We start from the raw sequence: 20,424 nt of genomic DNA, 5'->3' as shown, positions 1-20,424 counted from the left end.
TTTGGGGAGGAGGTCAGGCGGTTATACAATGGATACAGCGGGGGTCTGTGCTCCTGTTGGCTTTCCTGCAGCTCCACCAGACGCTTCATCATGTCCGTTTGCTCCCCCATTAGCCTCAGCATTGCCTCCTGCCTCTGCTCTTCACGCTTCTGCCTCTGGTTTTCGCGTTCACTTAATGCTTTCCTGGCCTCTGACACTGAATGCCTCCATGCATTAAGCTGTGCCCTATCAGTGCGGAAGGACTGCATGAGCTTGGAAAACATGTCATCATGGGTGTGTGTGTGCGTTGGGGGGCGGGGGAGGTTTGCCTTCTAATCTGCGATAACCTGAGGGATGGAGATGTGTACCTGGCTAGTGCATTGGAGTTCAAAGTGCTGCCCAGAGCGGGCACATTGGAGCACTGTGGGATAGCTCCCGGACGCCAATACCGTCGATTTGCGTCTGCACTACCCCAAATTCGATCCAGCAAGGTCGATTTTAGTACTACTCCCCTCGCTGGGGAGGAATACAGAAGTCGATTTTAAGAGCCCTTTAAGTTGACGAAACAGGGTTGGTTGTGTGGACGCATCCATTTTAAAATCGACCTAACGTGGCTAAATTCGAATTAACCCCGTAGTGTAGATCAGGGCTTAGTCAGTTTTTCTACCAATTTACTTAAATCTGCAAAAACTGAGTGTAGAAAAGCCCTAAGCAGCAGTGCTGGCAGATAGCACACAAAACACAAACACCCTTAAATGTTAGCCAATGCTGATTTAAATAAATGGTCCATGCTGTGGGAATTGGACTGAAATTCAAATTTAAGATTATTTTTAATATATAATTTTTAACCCTTTGTAGACTTTCAAACGAGTGCTGATCAGGGAAGGACAATATGACTCCATTATAGTCTTCTACAACTTAGTGTTTATGCAGAAACTGAAAACTAACATTTTGCAGTATGCCTCCAATAGGGTGAGTTGTTCTCTTATTTGTTGTGCTGAAAGTTAATCATTTAACTGACTTAAAAATATTATATTGTAATTATTAAATATCTTTCTTACTCTTTTGTCATAGCCTCCCACCTTGTCACCCATCCCCCACATTCCTCGAAGTCCTTACAAGTTTTCTAATTCACCCTTACGTGTCCCTGCTGGAAATAACATCTATATCTCACCCTTGAAGAGTCCATACAAATTCTCTGAAGGGATGTTGTCACCCACAAAGATGACTCCAAGATCCAGGTTGGTAATAAACAATTCTCTGAGCAGGTGACAGTAACAAATAAGTATTTAATTCAAGCAAGTTAGGAAATTATACACTGTGATTTTGTTAGATATCAATGGCTATAGCTCTTTCTTTTGGTCCAAAGTTTGAGCCCTATTTTGCAACCTTTACTTAGAATGAGGCCTTTTAGTTGGCAATCAATCCACTGGAAGATGGATTTAGTATGAAATAGAAACATCTCTTCTTCGATGTACCTCATTTGATTTGTTATATATTATCACTGTCTATGTATATCATATTCATGTAAAATGTGATCTACTTCAGTGCAACCAGCATGTGCACTGATGGCTCAGAGGACTCGTAATGGGTCAGCAGTCTAGCTTTATGCTACTAGTTTTTGATTCAGCCAGGGATGGTAGCAATTGAACATCATCCATTGCCACACTCTGGCTGTTTGGCCTATGCAAAATGAGTTTGTTGTCTTAGTCTAGTGCCCAGTGAACACCATCACAACAGGCCCCTCGTGGGAAGGCTCAGCACAGAGGCCAAGGATTGCGTGGGCATGGACACTGAAAAAGTTACAAATATCATTGTTTGTTTTAGGTTAAACTCCTGCTATGATTGGTTAGCAAACATCTAAAGGTAATGATCAAAGGAAGGGCATGTCTGGGCTACCCACCTACTGAGAACGGGGTGTTCCTGTCAAAAAGCATGGAATGGACTAAGCGGGCCTCTAATTCTCTCCATTCCACAATTTCTCTTCCACGTGCAGTTCAAGGTGATTCTAATTTGGTGGTTCAGCACTTCCTCTACAATTCTGTCTAGAATTGTAAAAATTTAAGAAGAAATTAAGGTTGTGGTGAATATTATGCCCTCATTGAATGCTTAGCATATTTTTAAGAGATAAAGGAGTGATTTCTTTAGTTTAGTATGCCAATGTCTTAAAAAGCATATGTTCTCTTCACTAGTCTTCATGCCAAATTGTGCAAGTTTGTGAGTGTTTCTGTCTTTTCACTGTAAATAAGGCTTAATCTTTAAAGGTTGTCATCTTGTTTGTCTTGACAGAATCCTGGTGTCAATTGGTGAATCATTTGGGGTGAGTGAAAGTTTTTGAATGTCAAATCTTGTGTATATATATAAAAAACATCGGAAGGAATGTGCAGTTTTCTGTTTTGTAGAACTGGTCAGTGTCACTGCTTTAGTTGTGTGTGTTGTGGAATTTGTAAACACACAGATTGCTGGGGCACTTGCTAGCATCTCTGAAATAGCCTGAATTTATAAAAGATCTTCCATGTTATATTAGGGTAGTTAGGGAACGTTTTAAAGAGCCCTTAAAAGACAGCTGATATATAGAACTCTGAAAAATTGATTTTTGGCTAGTAGTCTGGAAAATGTACATAGTTAATGGGGAATGTTTTTTATGGTCTTGTAATCCCAGACTTCTGAGAAGTTTCAGAAAATAAACCAAATGGTGGGTAGCAGTGACCGTCAGCTGAAACGTAGTGCTGAAGTAAGCACTGCTCCTAAACCACTGAAGAGACTTCGCTTTGATATAGAAGGACAGGATGAGGCAGATGGAAGGTAGGATATAGTTCTTAACTTGTCATGAAGCTATATGTACTTTTATTTCTGGAGGCCTATAACATAAGGTTTAGCAAAATAATAACAAAGCAAACAAGCTACCATCATACAGAGGTGCTATGTCTTAGCTAATGTACGTATGCAGTGTTGTAGCTGTGTTGTCAAAATTCAGTATTTTCCATTGTTTTGTTTCCCAGACCTGAAGAAGAGCTCTGCGTAAGTTCGAAAGCTTGTCTCTCTCGCTAACAGAAGTTGGTCCAATACAAGATATTACCTCTCTCACCTAATATATGGAATAATATAAAATATTTAGTGATAGATTTTAGCCTAGTGCTTCTTGAATCTGAACCTCTCTAGTGTCAGGAGCAAGAGTCTCTCCTGCTGGACCAGAATTGGATATTAAACTACTGTCTCAAGTGGCTTTGGTCAAACTTAGCAAAATTGAGGATAAAATTGAGTATCAGAAAGCTAACAACTCTTGAATCAGCTTTGGTATGCAGGAAAAAATACTAGGGCTAGGTTTGCATTTTTTATAAGAAACCAGACAGAGGTGGTGACGGAGCTGACGTGAACTAACCACAGTTAGTAACCTGCTTTATTTAGACAAAAATAAAAAGAACATGCTACTTGCTTCAATTAAATGTTTTCTGTCCGCAGCAAACACCTACCTGGAGAGTCCAAATTCCAGCAAAAGCTTGCAGAAATGAGTAAGTATTGTCTACTGTAGTAAATGAGTAGAAATGACAGTCTTGGATAAAAAAGGTTGTTTCCCTGCCTGCCAACTTCTCCAAATAAAAATCTTACTAAATATGTACATAATTTCAGTAACAGCAGGAATTACTGGGTACGTTTATTATGTTACTCAGTCTTAGAGTTTCCATCTAGTTTAAAATGGAAATACTGGGCCACCATTTCAAGTGTGCTAACTGACCTAGATATCATGTAAGATAGACATTTCCTGTAGATAGTGTATGAACATGACAAATTTTTCTTAAACATGGGAATTCTTAGACTGAAGCTTTCTAAATAAATACTGGCCTTAATACGGTTCTAAGTAATATGCAAAAGATTTGTTGTAGTAAATTTATCATTTGCTTTCGGATAGAAAGGGGATCTTAAGAGATGTATAGTATGTGCTCAGTCTGTAGTTGGGATCTACCATATGGAGCTGTATGGCACATTTTTGAAGAGGATAGGGAGGAATCATACCATATACTCCCCTGGACGTACAACAGAACTCTCATGGTGGATATCTGGGGGATTTGGTGAGGCTTGAGGGCAAGACATACACTGTGTTACAGCCAGATTAGTGCTAACTTTCTTTTCAGACCTTCAGCTGTTGTTTGTGACAACTTGCGTGGGTTTGACCTATAAAAGAGTATTGAACTGAAAGCTTTAATACTGAATGTGAAAACGAATGTTTAGCCTCTCTTAAATTATTCAACTGTAAGTGTGGTTTACCAGTTGTAAAAATTGCACTTAACCTCAAAAGAGTTGCATTTAAATTGATTTGGTAACTGATCTAATCTTGCTAAGTTAATTACAGAAATAAAATGCTCAGTACAGTGAATGTTAAACAGTGGTGTTCGTAGTGCTTAAGCAGTTTTTGTAGTCTGGTAAATAAGTGTTGCTGTGCTGGTTTCTTTTGGAGCTGTTGGTGTTGCAGATAAATGCTATAATACACAAAAATAAAATAAAATACATGTACAAAACCCAAAATACAATCCACCAGAGGTGCTCTGATGAACAAGTGTTTCCAGCTGCCTGTTGGTCCAGTAGCAATGTTGTCTCAGAGGCAACTGCTGTTAACACTCTAGGCTGCAAAAGGTTTTAGTATGGAGGCAGATTTCGGAGAAATTCTTGAGTACCACTGCTCCCTACTACCGCCTCCCTTCCAGGCCCCCCACAACACACACAAAAAACCCCTAAGACCTTCCATGACATCATTTTTGTGTAAGGAAAGCTGCCACTCTTCCCCCCCCCCGACCCTAAAAATTGCTACAGTTTACGTGTGGTCTGGCTCCCCTTTCATTGGTCAGTGGAGGCAGGGAGACTCTTTCATTTGAGAGCCCACCCCCATCTATGTTCCTTCAAGTATCTGGATCCATTGTAGAGATTGGAGCTCAAAACATCTCTCCATCTGCTAAATTCTGTCTTGGAATTTCACCAGCAATAGCTCTACTTTGATATGTCTTCTGTCCTCCCTTGCTTCCCAGTACAGACTTGCATGTCTTCTAGCTGGAGTATTGGAGCAAGTGTTTGCAGAAAGTATGGAGACAATCTGCAGTTCGGGGCCCTCTTCTTCCACAGGACCATGATGCCTCTTCTACTCGTAGATTTCTCAGTTGGACTGGGAACTGGATGAGCTAAATGAAGAGCAGAAATTTAGGAGACCAGAAGCAGCAGGAGACCCACCAAAACACACAAATCCACTGCCCAGCAGTGCTATCACATCAGAGGGACACAGAGCCACTGTAGTGGTACTCCACTAATCACAGAAATACCTTCCAGGGAAAAGTTGTGGGGAGGAGGCTCTCTTGCCTAAGAGAAACTCAGTCCTCCCTTCACTAGCTCAGTTTTGCCCATATTCAGTTTCTCATTGATCCCCTTCTCTCAGACATGCCCACTGAGGTTCTCTGCTGGATATCTGAAGATGAGTTGGAATCATCCCTTAATACCCTTCTGAAAATAATTTAAAAAAAAAAAGGCAAGCTGGGGTCATTCCAAGGAGAACGGGACCCAAAAGATTACACTGAATTATACAAATTTTGTGACTGAAGCTTCTTGCAACCAAGGAAATACAAGATGGCCAAAAAACCAAAGTGGGGACACTGGAAATTCCATCTCTCAAAGGGTCACAGTAAGAACTGTAATACTATGGTTCAAAGAGACCTACTGGCACTGAGTTTGGAAACAACCCCATTAAAAGACCAAGCCAGAACCATCTGTTTCTGATATATAAATGTTTCTTATCCACTAACAAAAGAAATTCTAAATTCAAAATCAACATAGCCATAAGAGATTTAATCAACTTAGCATTGGGCCAACTTTCCAAGGGCAGATGTCAAAACAGGCAGATGATGAAACTTTACAACTAATAGCCAAGCTACCAACAGATGGTACAAATACCTAAAAAATCAGGCTACAGTGGTAGCTGAGACAAAGAAATCAGTCATCCCAACAGAGGGGGATTTGCCCTCCCAGAATTGGATGGAAAGTAAAAGGCTGCTAGATGCTGAAATTATAAACTTAGATATAAAGCAGCCTGAGAACCCATCTCAACAATTCACTTCAACAAAGCCACCCTTGGCAAAATACTTAAGAAACTCCACTCTACAAGGGATGTTCGAGCACAAGCACTGTTGAACAAGATCTTGATATAATCTTTCGTCATGCTACCATGGATATCCTCATATTCTCAATAAAGGTCCACGGTAGTTATCAGTGTAGCAGAAAGATAGTGCGCATGCAAAATTAAGCACCTACCCAAGCACTTGGTAGCCTAAGCTCACTTCCAAAAGAGAGATCTTCAGAGGATTTTTCAGTAAAGCAGTTGCCAAGCACATAACTGTATGCTACTCATTCACCATTTCAAGCAAGTAGACATACACACACTTAACTAAGTTGCCCCTCCTTTTAGGCTTTTATTTACAACAGGCTTAAAGGAACATCCAAAGGTCCATTTGGAAACAGAATCTTCAGAAGATGAGGACCTGAGACACCCACCTTTAAGTTCACAAATTGAACTGCATAAAATATGCACTTGAACAAGAGGTATACCCCGATTTGGTGGGCATATATATATTTTTTCATATAGAAAAGTTCTCAGATCAATAAGTCTTTAAAAATTATAAAATGTTAGTTGGAGGAATCCCTACATTTGCTACAACTAAGGACAACAAAGAACCCTGAGAAATTGACAATGCAGGCAGCATCAGACTGTGTCCTCTTGATAAGACCAGCCAAACCAATACTCTTTAAAGAGAGATTCTCTGGAACATACTCCATCTTTATCCTGGGCCTAAAGAGATCTAGAAAAAATCAGAAATATTTTGAAGCTCAAGGCACTCAACAAAAGCACAAAATACGGAAAGCTAAAGAAGGAGACTGATTCATCCCCTGTCTATGAAGAGACTTTCTCTCATCATTAGAGCATAAGAAGCATATTTCCACTATAAGGCAGTCAGTGAAGCATCTTCAGTTTGACTCAGGATCTGTGGAGCCCAGAGATCCCAGCAAATGGTGTCTGCACCCTGAGCTTTCAAACTAATAACAACCTAGATAACCTTTCACCTTTGCAGAAAACCAGTATACCACTGCAGTGCCAGATTTTTCACCCTTTACTCAATCAAATGGTATCTACTTACACAAATAGTCCCTTTTGGTTTAGTAAACAGTATTCAGTGTCAGCAAAAGTTGCAAAACCTCTCCACAGAGGACCTCCAGAAAGTGGCAACAGTGGATATCTGTCCTTGGATTGGTCATCCCAATTCTCTATTATAGCTTCTGTCCAATTCCACTGCTGTCCAGAGTGGTACAGAAGATCAAACAGAACAGTATGATGTTGATTGCTCTCCACTGGACCATGAGTCAGAAGTTGTCTGAGCTGATGTATCTGACATCCCAGGCCATACTGCACTTGTTATCAAGGAGGAATAACCTATTCTCTCAGCGTTCTCTCAGAAGTAGAACACAAAGTCCATGATGCTTCTGAATAGGAAGAGCTAAAGAAAACAGGCTGCAAAGGAAAAGAGAACACTCCTATTGGCCAGGAAGGAATCATCCTTGAAGGCTTACATTTTTATTTGGAACCTTTTTCAGTTCTTGGTACAGAGAGAGGTTGCAGGTATAAAGCAATTGACGTCCCATTAGCTCTTTCATGTCATAGTCACCGGAACTGGTGCATAGTACTTAAAGTGCAGATTTCATTAGCATTCAGTCCTTTGTTCCCAGAGGTCCTGTTTGGCAGATCATATTCACATACCTGTTGAAAGCATTAGACCTAAAATGAGATGTCTGACAGGATTTGAGTGGGATTTTCAAAAGTGCTTAGAGTTGGCCTAACTCTGTTCCCATTGACGTGAATGGTACAATTCCTCAAGTTCAACAGGAGCAGTTAGGCCAGTGCTGCATGCACTCAACGGTATTACCTTCTTAACCACCAGTGACCTGTTATCTTGGCAGGATTGGGGCGGTATAACATGCTCCAGCAAGCCACTATACTGCATATTCCACAGGGACAAAATAATAGAGGAAGAATTCATCCCAGAAAGTAGTTGTTTTTTTAATACTGACTTCAAGTATGAAAAGAAAAAAATCATCTACCCACACTGGATCTCAGGAGAAGATTCACAATACCCTTGAAAAGGACAGAACAGTTGTTAAAATGCTTGCATCTCATCCTGTTTCAATCCCAGACCCAGCAGCATGAAAGCCTATAAAGACACCATTTCCAAATGGCTTAAACTACATTAAGAATGCATACAGAGGACTCACACCTCAGAAGATAAAGCAGGACACTCAAGATCAGAGGGCTTCCTGGGCAGAGAAGTTATGTGGCTACATGCTGCATTCGATGGCGAGTCTCAGATGCAGCTTTTGGTAGAGTGGTGCTCTTTAGGCTCCACCTTAATGAGCTCTATGTTTTCACAGTCTTCTATCCCTGCTTCTTTCATATAGCCATGCGGTGAAATCTGTGTTAAAGTCCACCTTTTAAAGCAGTCACACCGAGGTGTATTCCTAACCATTTTCTAATGGAAAGTCACCCGTACGAAATTACTACAAATTATCCCCAGATGCAGCAGCACCGAAGAGACCAGGTGAACTGCTTTGGATTTCAGTACCTGGAAGGCATGTGCTCCATTAACTGTATATGCACAGAAGACTGCATTTTGCATAGTTTTGTACATTGCCTTGTTCTAATACTGAAACACCACAGATCAGCTATAATAAACATTTTATGTTTCCTTGGATGTGGTTACAGGCAGTCAGATCAATGTTTCTTTCTGCTTTTACAGGGTTCCCTTCAGCTTTTCAAGTAAAATTCTTACCCACCAAATTAAAAACAAAACTGCCCTCCCTCTTGAGACCACATCTTGTCAGTGCTCTAAGCCAGTCATTCTCAACCAAGGATACGCGTACCTCTGGGGTTATGCAGAGGTTTTCCAGAGGGTACATCAACTCATCTACATCAGGAGTTCTCAAACTTCATTATACCCGTGACCCCCTTCTGACAACAAAAATTACGACATGACCCCAGGTGGGGGGACTGAAACTTGAGCCTGCTTGAGCCCCACCACCCCAGGCTGGGGGACCAAAGCCCAAGCCCCACTGCCCCAGGTAGCAGAACTGTAACCTGAGCCCCGCCACCCAGGCTTTGGCTTCAGCCCTGGCGGCGAGGCTCAGGCTTTGGCCTTGGGCCCAGCAAGTCTAATGCCAGCCCTGGCAACCCCATTGAAATGGGATTGTGACCCACTTTGGGGTCCCAACCCACAGTTTGAGAACTGCTGATCTAGATCAGCGTTTCTGAGCCTGGGGGTCGCAACCGCCAGGGTGAGGTCACAGGATGGGTCGCAAGTGCAGGGCTAGCATTACCAGATGGCAAGCAGGGCAATTGCCTGGGGCTCCATGAAGCTAAGTTACATGCTTCAGCCCCAGGCAGTGGGACTTGGGCTTCAGACTCCAGAAAGGGGTACAGTAGCCAGGAAAGGTTGAGAACCACTGCTCTCAGCAGCCATAATATTGGTTTAACTATAATAGTTTTTCACTGCTTGTCACATCTTGTGTATAAATCAGTGGATATGCCCACTTATCCCCACCAAAAACAGTTGTTTAACCTATCAGATTTTCTTCTCTAAGACAGGCATGTCTGCTGAACCAAACACTCTACATATATCTTTGTTAAATTGGGGTAGGGAACTAAAGTTTCATAGTTTACTAGTTGCAAAGTTTAAGAGTTGATGTTCTAGTATTTTATCTAGTTACTTTTTAATAGTGTGAGATTATTTAGCCACTGAAGTTTTGGAAAAGTTCCTTTTAGAGGAAGTTGGTGAGTCAGGCTTCGGATGCAGAGTTCTCTTCTGATTGAGGTATTAGCTACTCTGAGCAATAAAAGGACTTGACCCACATATAGGGCTCAGGAAAGAGAGAGAGAAAGAGTTTGAATAATGGGAGCCAGTATAAGTACATGGAGTTGTACAATGTAAGTACACAGTTCTTTAAGGCTGTAAAATAAACTGGCAAGTCAGAATTACCAAAGTAATTCAGAATTAAATATTTGAGTACTTGTAGTTCAAATTAGGGTTTAATTTGTTTAGAAAAGCTGTCAGGCTAAAAGTTAAATTCTTTGTATCATGAATAAATACACCCTTTAAAATTGTTTTGCACAAGTTGATTTACTATAAAAGGTGGTAAAATTACTGTCACTTTTCTCTAGCATCTACTCGAACAAGAATGCAAAAGCAAAAACTAAGTGATGGAACAGATACATCAGCCACTGAAGAAAAGTGAACATCTTCTCAGGACCATGCGGTGCACCGCATGCTTCTCTGCATTTGTCTTTCTTTTTCAGCCACCATGTTAGTTACTTTTTTATTATCAATTGTTAGTTTAAAATGTTTGGCTTTTTTTTTTTACTTCAGTGTTTTTCATTATATTATGCCTTATGATGTAGCATGTACACAATGTAAGCCACTGAATTTATTAATTTATATATTTTTGAGGATTTGGAGGAGCTTTTCAGCTTCCTATCGCAATATTGTTCATTTAATGCCAATTCATTCTACTTATTTTGAACTCTATCAAAAATGAAGTTAGATAGAATGATTTGAAATGCACTAATTCTTTTGTTCATTAGATTTCATTTTAATGTTGGAATTTTATGCACTATTTGCATATTTTGTAAATCAGGGGCCAGATACTGCAACGACTTCTGACTCTGTAGAATTACCATTACCCGTTAACTTTACTATGCATGCAGTCATAACTGTTGCAGAATTAGGCCCTACCATTGTAAGTACAACATGCAAACACAGTGTAAAGTAAACTCACATAGCCATACTACTGAAACAAATAACAGATACCTCAGATTTTTAACATCTTCTAGTACTTTTTCCCCTCACAGTTTGAGTGGACAGTTACACTGCTGGTCATCTGTTAGTCAGTTTGAACCTCACTGAGTATGAATTACTCAGAGAGTAAGTGTTTTCCAGGGACAGATTTTTTTTCCCCAGGTACAAAATACTCAAAGTGAACTTTCTGATATTTCTGGATCCTGAAAAATAAGAAAAATGTACATGAAATGAAATCATACTGTTACCAATCTGGAGTTTCTTGCTATGACCTCTACAAATACTGATTTGCCTGAAGTCAATGATTTAGCTTACTCAATTTTGCCAAGAAATGGGAACAGAACCCTAGCCTCAAGTTGGCCTCCTAAGGATGAATAGCCTGACTTCCAAAGTGCACCCAAATTCATATTTAGATCAAGTTTAACATGTGAAGCATCCAGATTTGAAAAATGTGGTCAAAGTCCTCCCTCTCTTCATAAAAGGGCACAACTTTTAAGGCTATTTGAATTATTGCTAAACAAATACATTTTTAAATTAGCTACTCAGTTGTGGGTATTTTGCTAGTATAAAGGTATAAAAAAGTATTTCATTTCTAGCAGTCTAAAAAGCAGCTTTAGCAGAGCTTTTTGATTGCTGCTGCCTTTAGAATTATCCATTCATTTTAATGAAGATTTAGTTTTGTTCAACTACCTAAATTAAAGCAGATACAGTCGAAAAAAAGCACCTGGGTTTTATTACACAGAAACATGTTTTAAAAAAAATCTTAGTGAAAAATAGAAAATACTTGTAGTGTCATCTGGTTTTTTTTAAAGATCAGTTTTTGTCAGTCAAAATCTAATCATAGAGCAATTTTTAAAAACTGTACAACAGTATATTGATTTGGAAATATTGATGAACCTTGAAATAAAACAGTTACCTTAAGTTTTAAGTCTGAATATGGTTTCAACTTCCTGAAGTATGTACAGAAGTGTTAGTATCTTACGTTTCTTTGCTTATTTTTTGCAGAGTTTACAGGTGAAACATACTACAAATAATGGGATACACTGACTTTAAGCTCCATAGTTGCAGTTAGAATAGTGCCCAGATCTTAACTTTGCTGGCTAGAGAACTGCAAGGAGTAGTATACTGCAGAGTTCAGTACTCAGACAGGCTATCCTTTCTCTACTGTGACAATGTACTTTTTTTGTTCAGGCAGACTGAAGACTACATTTAAACGTGTATGGTTGCATATTGTACAACTAATGGATTTCATTCCTTTCAAGATAAATAAAATAGCTTTAATAAGATTTATTGGTGATCTTTGTAACTTCCTTTTTTATTAGGTATAAAGTTAATGAGAAAGTATCATGTGGAAATAACACCCTTCTGTTTCATGCTTAGGCTGCAATCCTACAACTGGTGTGAGCAGAGCCCCATCGATTTCAGTGAAGCTCTGTACATGTACAGGGATCTAGATCTAAATACACATTTGAGCCCTAAGCCATCTACAAAACTTCCATTAGTTCCCTCAGTTTGAGTTCATTTCAGATTTTTCTAACTATATTCTCTACCAGCATTATCATTATTTGTATTACAGTAGCACACAAGATCAGGACCCCCTTGTGTTAGACACTGTACAAACATATTATATATATATATATATATATATATATATATATAGGAACTTACAGTCTAAATAGACAAGACAAAGGTCAGGAGGGGACCATGAGGCACAATGCTATAACAGAATTGGTCCAAGTCAGGGGTAGAGATGGGAAGAGAACTCAAGTCTCCAGCTACCCAATCTAGGCTTACCCACTAGACTGTGCTACCTCAGATAGAACAATGCAGACTCCACCTGAAAATCAAGTTACTCTTTCTGCTTCTTCCGTCATCACCAACTAAAGAATCTGGAATTACAATTTAATTGGAAGTTCTACTGATGACATGGGAAATAGAATGGCGTAGTACTCTGTCTACTTAACCACTCTTGACCCTCTTAACTGATTTTCCACCTTCAAATGAATAACGCACACAAACCACAAAGAAAGCAAGTCAGATGTATGTTATAGAAAGTTATTTCACAAATTTCTTACTGTCATAGCACTCATTTTCTCTTCCGCAGACTATCTGTCAGCTGTTGCTCTGCTACGGGAAACTTAGGTCCCTGCCATTTGGAGCTTAAAACTTATCTATCTTAGTAAGGTTTTATGCAACTGGATACAAAGTTTGTTGCTATGCTAGCTTTGCAGTGCTGACCAGAATGTTTGTAAAATCAGTACATATGACTTTAAATTGCACCTGGGTGCTCTAAGCAAAATTTGTCACTCTTCTGACTGCTTTAACCCAAACCTTCACCTACAAAAATAAATGTTTTCAGCAAAATATCTTATCTCCAGTTTACAGAAACTACCACATTAACTGTCAGAATACAATTTCCAAGCAGTACATTTGATATTTCTGGTAAGTTACAGTAAATGCTCCAATTGCCCTAAGAGGATTTTGAAAGTTTATGACATTTGAGATTAGTACTTTTATTACTGCTTCACACACAACTCTTCAAAATGATCTAGTGTTTTTGAAATTTTATTTCAGAAAGGGAAACCAACCTGCCTTAAGGATCCAAAGTTGGACAAACAATAGTATTAGAGACCTTTTCTCCCTGCAGTTTTATGTCTGGGTCCCTTCCTTATGTCCTCTTATTTCCTGATATGATGTGTTTTAAAGGTCAGAGTAACTTCTCTGATTAACTATTACTGAAACAGAATATAAAAAACTGAATTCAGTTATTTATGCTCTTCCTCAACAGTGCAACTTCAGCTCTTTCATGTAGATCTAAACATGAATAATTTTGTATTTCCAAAACAGTGGTACTCTAGACAAGTCTAAGTAAACAACATGTGCACCCACTTGAGTATGTGAGAGTTACTGCAGTTATTTGCAGGCCAAGAAAAAAAACGAATTATAAAATTGCATGAAACGGTGGGACATCTGTAGAAGGTTGAGTTGCTGTAGGAAACCAGCACACGATACAGTTTGAATATTTTAAAATGTAACAAGTTTAGTTTATACAGGTATCCTGAAAAAAACAAACAAACCAACCAACCTTCTTTACCAAACAGAAGTGGCATGTCAAAAACACACATGGCATTTCATCTAGTTGCAATCACTGTTTTTCTTTACTGCATTAACTTCTTTGAAAGGCTTGAAATCTGTTTCCCTGTCAAATTCCCCTCATTTTTGTGCAGACACTGGTTTTATTGCTGCTCATGAGTCTAGCAGTCATTTTCTTACAATCTTGTCTATACAAACACTTAGTCATTCCCCACCCTGCAAGCTGGGCTATAAATCTACCCCTCCCTAGTCTGCTGCTGGGCACTAAAGTTCTGTAGCACTCAGTGATCCTACCCTGCTTTGAAAGAGGAGTAGTTCAAAAGGCACTATGGAACTTTTAGTGCATAAGAGTAGGGTCTGCACCGATTCCTAGTGTACAGGCTAGTGCATGGGTAGATTTTCACCCCAGCTTGCCACATGTAAATGAGCCCTTAGAAAAAGACTGGTTTCGGAGTAGCAGCTGTGTTAGTCTGTATCTGCAAAAAGAAAAGGAGGACTTGTGGCACCTTAGAGACCAACAAATTTGTTAGTCTCTAAGGTGCCACAAGCTCTCCTTTTCTTTTTAGAAAAAGACTTTAAACTATACTTTGGAACTGCAATTTTTATCCTGTAAGTTACCTATTTCTCTCCCCTCATCCCCACAACGTGCTAATAAGGAAGTCATAAACAGCTGTTCAAGAAGGGTCAAAGCAATTCTATGTAGGCTTTAGATTATAATAAGTAGTCATAGGCTAAGATCCTAAATATAAATGTTTTATTAGTTGTCTCTAAAGCCAGATGAGTTTTTACAGAAATCTGAAGTTGGCTGGATGTTTTATTATGGTAGGGCTACATACATCCTTAGGGGGTCAAGCAAAATTTGTCATGCTAATGGATAAAGGTTTTATTTTACAAAGTAATCCCAAGGAAACAATTATCTTCAGTTTATATAAAAAGCATTTATACACTACAGCAATTTACACAGTGAATGTGCTTTGTAATAAAGCTCCATCATTCCAAAGGTGGGTCCTAGAAAACACCATGAGGCTGAACCTACTAACATCAATCACTGTGATAGTAGTTTACTTTTATTCTTTTTAAGTTTCATTTAATTCAAGAAATATTTATTTACCTGTTTTCCCCAGTGGTTAGTTGGAGGAGTCTCTTGTTTAGCTGTCCAAGGATATTTTAGGCCATCAGTCCAGTTTTCGAATGAATACCTCACCTGTCTAGGATTACAGTCCCAAATGTCTACAAATATTTTTTCATTGCTGTCTGAACTGGAGTCTCCGGAAACACATTTAATACTGGCTAACAATGGATCCAATTCCAAGATCAATAGGAGTGGTGACAGCAGCATCCTCAAATCATCAAAAACAAAAAAAAATATAAAACTGTTACCGCCCAGGATGGATTTAGTGTCCTCACACTGCTGTTCGAGCACACACCTGTACAGACACACATGCATTTTGGTTTCCAACACCAAGTCAGTGCACTTCTGAAGGCTTGACCTTTAAATGCAAAGGAAAGTAACTTGTGTTGCTGTTTAATGAGTAATGTGAATGAAAGCTAAATAAATATATTTTTACTGTGTGTGCATATAGCAGTGTATAAATATACTATTAAATTGTCCAGGTCAAGAATTAAATGCATAAAATCCTCATTGAATGAACAAATGAAGACGTCTGCATTTTATCCTCAAAACAGACATCACTGCAGAGAAGTTCTCTCAAAGAGTTAGTTCCATATGGTCACTACTACAAAAATAAAAAGCTGCCTGAAAGAAAACAGCCCAAGCTTTGGTGTACACAACTGAAATGCTGCTTAGGGCAAAGAGACTAAAGGGTGATGGACACTGCTCAGAATTGGTTTTCCTGTGAGACTCCTCTACAAATGCAGCCTTGTTTCCTTAGTCACTGAATGCAGACTATTTAGTAGAGGAGTGCAGATGCCCAAATTTTCATTTCACAGGCAATTGTGATTTTGAAGTTTCTTGCACACTGAACTTTATGAAAACCTGTTTAGTCTCAGCTGAAAATGTTTCATTTACTGTTTCAAAATTTCTTATAAAACAATGGTCCCAAAAATCAAAAGTTGAAACATTTTGTTCCAAAAGTGCCAAAATAATATTCTGGCCTCATCAAAATGCGTTTTCAACCATTTCTAAATGAAACGGGTGTGTTTGTTTTTACAAAAGGGCATTTTCCATTCCAGCTAAAAGTTCCATCAGAAAAACTTTTGACCAGCTCTACTAGTTAGTGACACAGCAGATTAAAGACTATTTCTAGTGGTGGGTTGAATCTGGTTTATATACCATCATTTCTAAGCACCTCAAGTTAATAGATTTACCCTCACAAAACCCCTGTGAGGTAGGGATGTGCTATTATCCCCTTCTGACAGAGGAAGAACTGCGACATAGACTAAGGATACCTGTACCCAGCAGCTGGGAGATGTTATTGCCAGCTTGGGTAGATGTACATGCACTGGCTCTGCTTGAGCTAGTGCCTAAAAATAACTGTGGCCACAGCAGCTCAGGCTAGCTAGCCAAGTACGTACCCAGGGGCTTGGGTAGGATTATTCTCAGATGACTAGCCCAGGCCACTGCTCATTCCAGTGATATTAGAGATTTTTGAACTGTTCTATTCTGTTTCCTAAGCACAGCACTAAAAACATCACTTTGCCATCATTAGCTAAACATTGTGGCAGAATTAAAATAAAAGTTTCTTAATTGGCAGCAGTGTAGAACAGAACGGACCCTGAGAGAGCAGAGAGAAAGATACCTACGGCAAGTAAGCATGCTAGGTATCGTGCAAATACAGAACAGAAATAGGATTAATGAGCATGTGTATGTATGTCTGGGTTAATAAAGGTGTGTGTTATAAAACAATGTAACATTCATATGTATAAAGTTGAAGATTTAAGATTGCTGTCAGGACTGCACACTGCTGATCACCGTATGCATCGTGCAACGCTTAATACTGTTCTAATTGTATGACATTGCAATTGGGAAATTTTAAAATCTGTATTAAGGAATTGTGGTAAGGGATTTATTTCCAGTGCTTTATGCTTAGATTACATTGTAGCCAGGGATTAGCAGTGTGCTACTGTAATAAAAGATACTTTTTTTGGAAAAGTACCGCCTGTGTATCTATCAATTCTATTGATAGGCTGTATCCGAGTCCTCCCAAGGGTAACTGGTCTAAGATATTCTGGGGAGTTTTTCTAAAAAGGAACTGCTAGTAAACCCAAGTCATTCCCTTTCACCCTGCAGAAACCAAGTAAAAGTTGGGAGGCTACCTGTTAGGGAACCTCTGCTAAATCCAGGAGGGGGCAATAGATAAAGCTATTCTGGTGGTACCGTGAGTCTGTTTTTGGGGTCACCCCAGGATGGTCATGCTGCAATTTGTAGGTGCTAACTGGAGCAGAGCAACCAGATGTATGGAACCAGAAGTAGGAATTACACCTCCCAGCTGCTGTGTAGACATGCCCAAGAGCACACAGGATGTCTATGACAGAGCAAGGCTAGGGTGGTGTCCTAACCACTGGCCCATCAGTTTGTGAAGCCAGTTCATTTAACAGAAATTAGATTAAGTAATTTACATACAAATTAGTCTTCTTTACCATAACAGAAACCAAAACTGATAAACATTTTATAATCTCAGCATTCTGTGTCACAGTGCAAAAGTCTTTCCACGTAAGAATTAGCATACTGAAACCTTCTCCACCTATTGCTTTAGGAAGTATTTGAATGGCACCTGGTTACTACTTGAAAAGACTTTCAGTTTAACTTTTCTTATTTAATCATTGAATTGATTTATAACTTTCCCTATCCCTCCTCCCACACATATAATTCATGTCAAGCACCTGTCTTATCTGTAAACACTGGCAGAAAAGTCAATTGATAATTCCTTTTCATTGAGTTTCCTTTTCATGGCAGGTGAAGAGGTGTGTTTCTGAGCAGCAAAACTAACAGTGAAATAACTCATTACATGACAAAACCAATTAGAAGTTAGTGTTCCACTGGAAAGGTGAGGTAAAGTCCCTGGAAAAAAGAACCAATTGTTTTTCATCCAAGAAAATGACTTTAAGAGCCAAGAACTCAAAACTAGGCCTTTAAAATAAGTCCTTCATACTTAAATTCAGCATAGCCTTCTACTGAGCCTTGGCTGCTCCTAATTTACAAAGTATCCATTCTGTGGCTTTTTCTTTATATTAGGGGCTCTTTTAAGAGGAATTTGTATGATATATTCCTTTATCCTATATTTAGCAAAACAAGCTTCTAGCTCAACACTTCTCTAGAGGGGGTGATCAATTAACCAGAAAGGAACCTTCTTGTAGCACATTTACTTTGACTGACCTTAAAGGTGCATAATGAAGCTTTAGCAACCGCCAGCTTCATGCGATCCAGTAAACTCAGATGAAAATGTTAAAGAGCTGTTTTTGAAAATATTTCAAGGGAGAAAACAAGGAATATAAATGGAAAATAGTGAACAGTCCACTTGATTTTAAAGGAAAACTTAATTATTCCATTACGATTTTTTTTAAACCTAAGTTGTTGGCAGATTGTTTATATCTATTGTTTATTCTATACCATACCCATCTTCACAAAGCTTGTGCATTAGGCTACATGGAAGCTTATTAAATCCGCCCATCAACATTAACACTGACTTTAATGGATGTTGTCCTCTTTTCTTCCAGGCATTCTGAGTGCTGATAAGTTTTTCAAAGAGGAAATGTTCCCATGATGAAAGTATCTTTCTTTGAAGCAAGCATTCTTCAGTTTTTAAATGCTCCTACTCTGCTTGCTTTGCTAATGAAGTTCTTCAAGAGGTCATGGTCCATTTCTGCAAAGCCTGTAGTTTGTGTAACTACAGTCAAGTGGTTTATACAAAACCTGAAGCAAAATTCTTCTAAGTCCTAGAAACAAAATAAGGTTATGAGTTATTCAATAAGATATTACAAATTTAAGTGAGCATTCACATCTTGGCTGTCTGTTTCATCCCAACAATATCCACATGAAAGTTTACAAATGCTAAATAATACCTAGAACAAAACATTACAATAGCAAGGCCAGAAACTTGTCAAGGCAGCTACCGCTGTTTTGACTGGTTACAGCTGACATCTGGCTATTGTTCTTCCTAAAACTCAACTCAAGGCCACACTTCCTTGACCCATATCTACTGAAAACAGCAAGATGATTGAAGCAAGAGTAGCACAGTAATAGTATGTTGGAGAAAAGGTAGAGTGAAGGGGTGCCCGACCTTGGATACAAAACGGATTGGAAGAGAAGAGTGGGTGAAGGCACTCCTACCCTTAGACTTCAAAGTAGAAAGACAAATATGAAAATATTTGCAAATGATGTCATGCGTAAACTAGGGGTTCTTAGAGTAGCTGCAGCGATGTATTCCACTTACGTGTGAGTGTGCCCAGGCCACTGGAGCTGGAGAATTTTGCCTAGGAGGAGCCGTAGAGGGGCATCACTTGCGCCTTGCAGCCATAGTCCCTCACCTGGTTATGTGTGGCAGCACCATTCCACCCCCCCTTCAGTGCCTTCTTACTATCCATGGCTGGAGCTGGAGCTGTGTGTGGTCTTAACCTCACACTCTCTCACGAATTTAGTGTTTTTTCTAGTTGTATGTAATTAGTCATACCCTGAGATTAGTGTGAGTTGTATGTAGTTAAGTGATGCCCTCACCAGGGTTTACACATTGCCTGTTGTGTGTGGGAGCAATTCCTAATAATGATCCCCACATGCAGTCTTTGCTGTGCTTGGATGAGGCCCATGTCAAGGAGCAGTGTTCGGTCTGTAGATTGTTCATGAAACGGACTCAGGTGGATAGGAAACTTCGAACATGTGCTGTTTTAGGCAAACAGGCCATGCGATCTGCTTCAGCACTGAGAGCCATGTCAGATCAGAGGTCATTGCTTTTGGGTTCCAAGAATGCTGCCGCCTCGTGCTCTGAAGCAGGGGAGAGCCATTCTCTGTTGAGTGCACTGAGGAAAAAGTTCACATAAGACCAAATGAGACTGTTCCAGGTCTCATGGACTCTCCTGCCTCCCCAGGAAGAGCATGGACAGGCATGGAGTTAGTGCCGGCGCATGGGATGGTGTGGGTGCCTCTAACTGATCCCCGGCACTGAGCAGGGGCGTTAGAAACCTGTATCATCAACTCCAGTTCTGGTCCCGAGGTATCTATTGAGTTCGGTACTGACAAGGAAGATGCCAGCACCGACTGTTTTCTTGCTGGCATCATGCCAAGTGGCTACAGTCCTCCTTTGACTTTCCATCCTGACCTCTCCTTTGGTCCAGGACTTGGCAAGAACTGCATTGTTCATAGCCCTGTTGCCTGGACGGGCCATTGAACCCTTGGGTCTGTTGGCACTGCAGCCTGATATTTCCCCTTCCACAGTCTGTGGAAACAGGGCCAGTACCGGGCTCGGTGCAAGAGTCCTGGGCACCAGGAAACTTCTCAGCACCATTGCAGCTGGCACTGCAGATG

At 39.7% G+C, this 20,424-nt stretch overlaps 2 protein-coding genes across 51 annotated transcripts in view; one reads left to right on the top strand and one right to left on the bottom strand.

The window, feature by feature from the left end:
• Positions 1-12,139, top strand: part of RB1 (RB transcriptional corepressor 1) — a 167,721-nt gene extending 155,582 nt beyond the window's left edge. For all 3 annotated transcript variants that reach the window (XM_037893564.2, XM_037893558.2, XM_037893579.1), the window contains 6 exons: positions 838-951; positions 1,054-1,220; positions 2,269-2,299; positions 2,642-2,784; positions 3,442-3,491; positions 10,220-12,139. In XM_037893564.2, coding sequence (XP_037749492.1) covers positions 838-951; positions 1,054-1,220; positions 2,269-2,299; positions 2,642-2,784; positions 3,442-3,491; positions 10,220-10,293 — 579 coding nt within the window. In that variant the 3' untranslated portion in view covers positions 10,294-12,139. The remainder of the gene's footprint in view (positions 1-837; positions 952-1,053; positions 1,221-2,268; positions 2,300-2,641; positions 2,785-3,441; positions 3,492-10,219) is intronic.
• LOC102937587 (RCC1 and BTB domain-containing protein 2) overlaps positions 1,249-20,424 on the bottom strand; it is a 93,723-nt gene continuing 74,547 nt past the window's right edge. For 22 of the 48 annotated variants that reach the window (XR_006283704.1, XR_006283717.1, XR_006283653.1 and 19 more), the window contains 6 exons: positions 15,058-18,842; positions 13,442-13,588; positions 8,283-11,056; positions 7,935-8,143; positions 7,152-7,768; positions 1,249-5,150 (listed from right to left, as the gene is read on the bottom strand). Coding sequence is in view for 6 of the 48 variants with exons in the window: in XM_043522316.1 (XP_043378251.1) it covers positions 18,702-18,842 (141 nt within the window). In the remaining 42 variants the exon portion in view is untranslated. Of the gene's footprint in view, positions 5,151-7,151; positions 7,769-7,934; positions 8,144-8,282; positions 11,057-13,441; positions 13,589-14,685; positions 18,843-20,424 lie in introns of those variants that run through there. The other 26 variants (XM_043522316.1, XM_043522284.1, XM_037893851.2 and 23 more) reach the window with 17 other exon arrangements.

This window comes from Chelonia mydas, chromosome 1 (assembly GCF_015237465.2).
Source record: "Chelonia mydas isolate rCheMyd1 chromosome 1, rCheMyd1.pri.v2, whole genome shotgun sequence".
NCBI lineage: Eukaryota > Metazoa > Chordata > Testudines > Cheloniidae > Chelonia > Chelonia mydas.
This window is presented reverse-complemented; position numbering and strand designations above follow the sequence as displayed.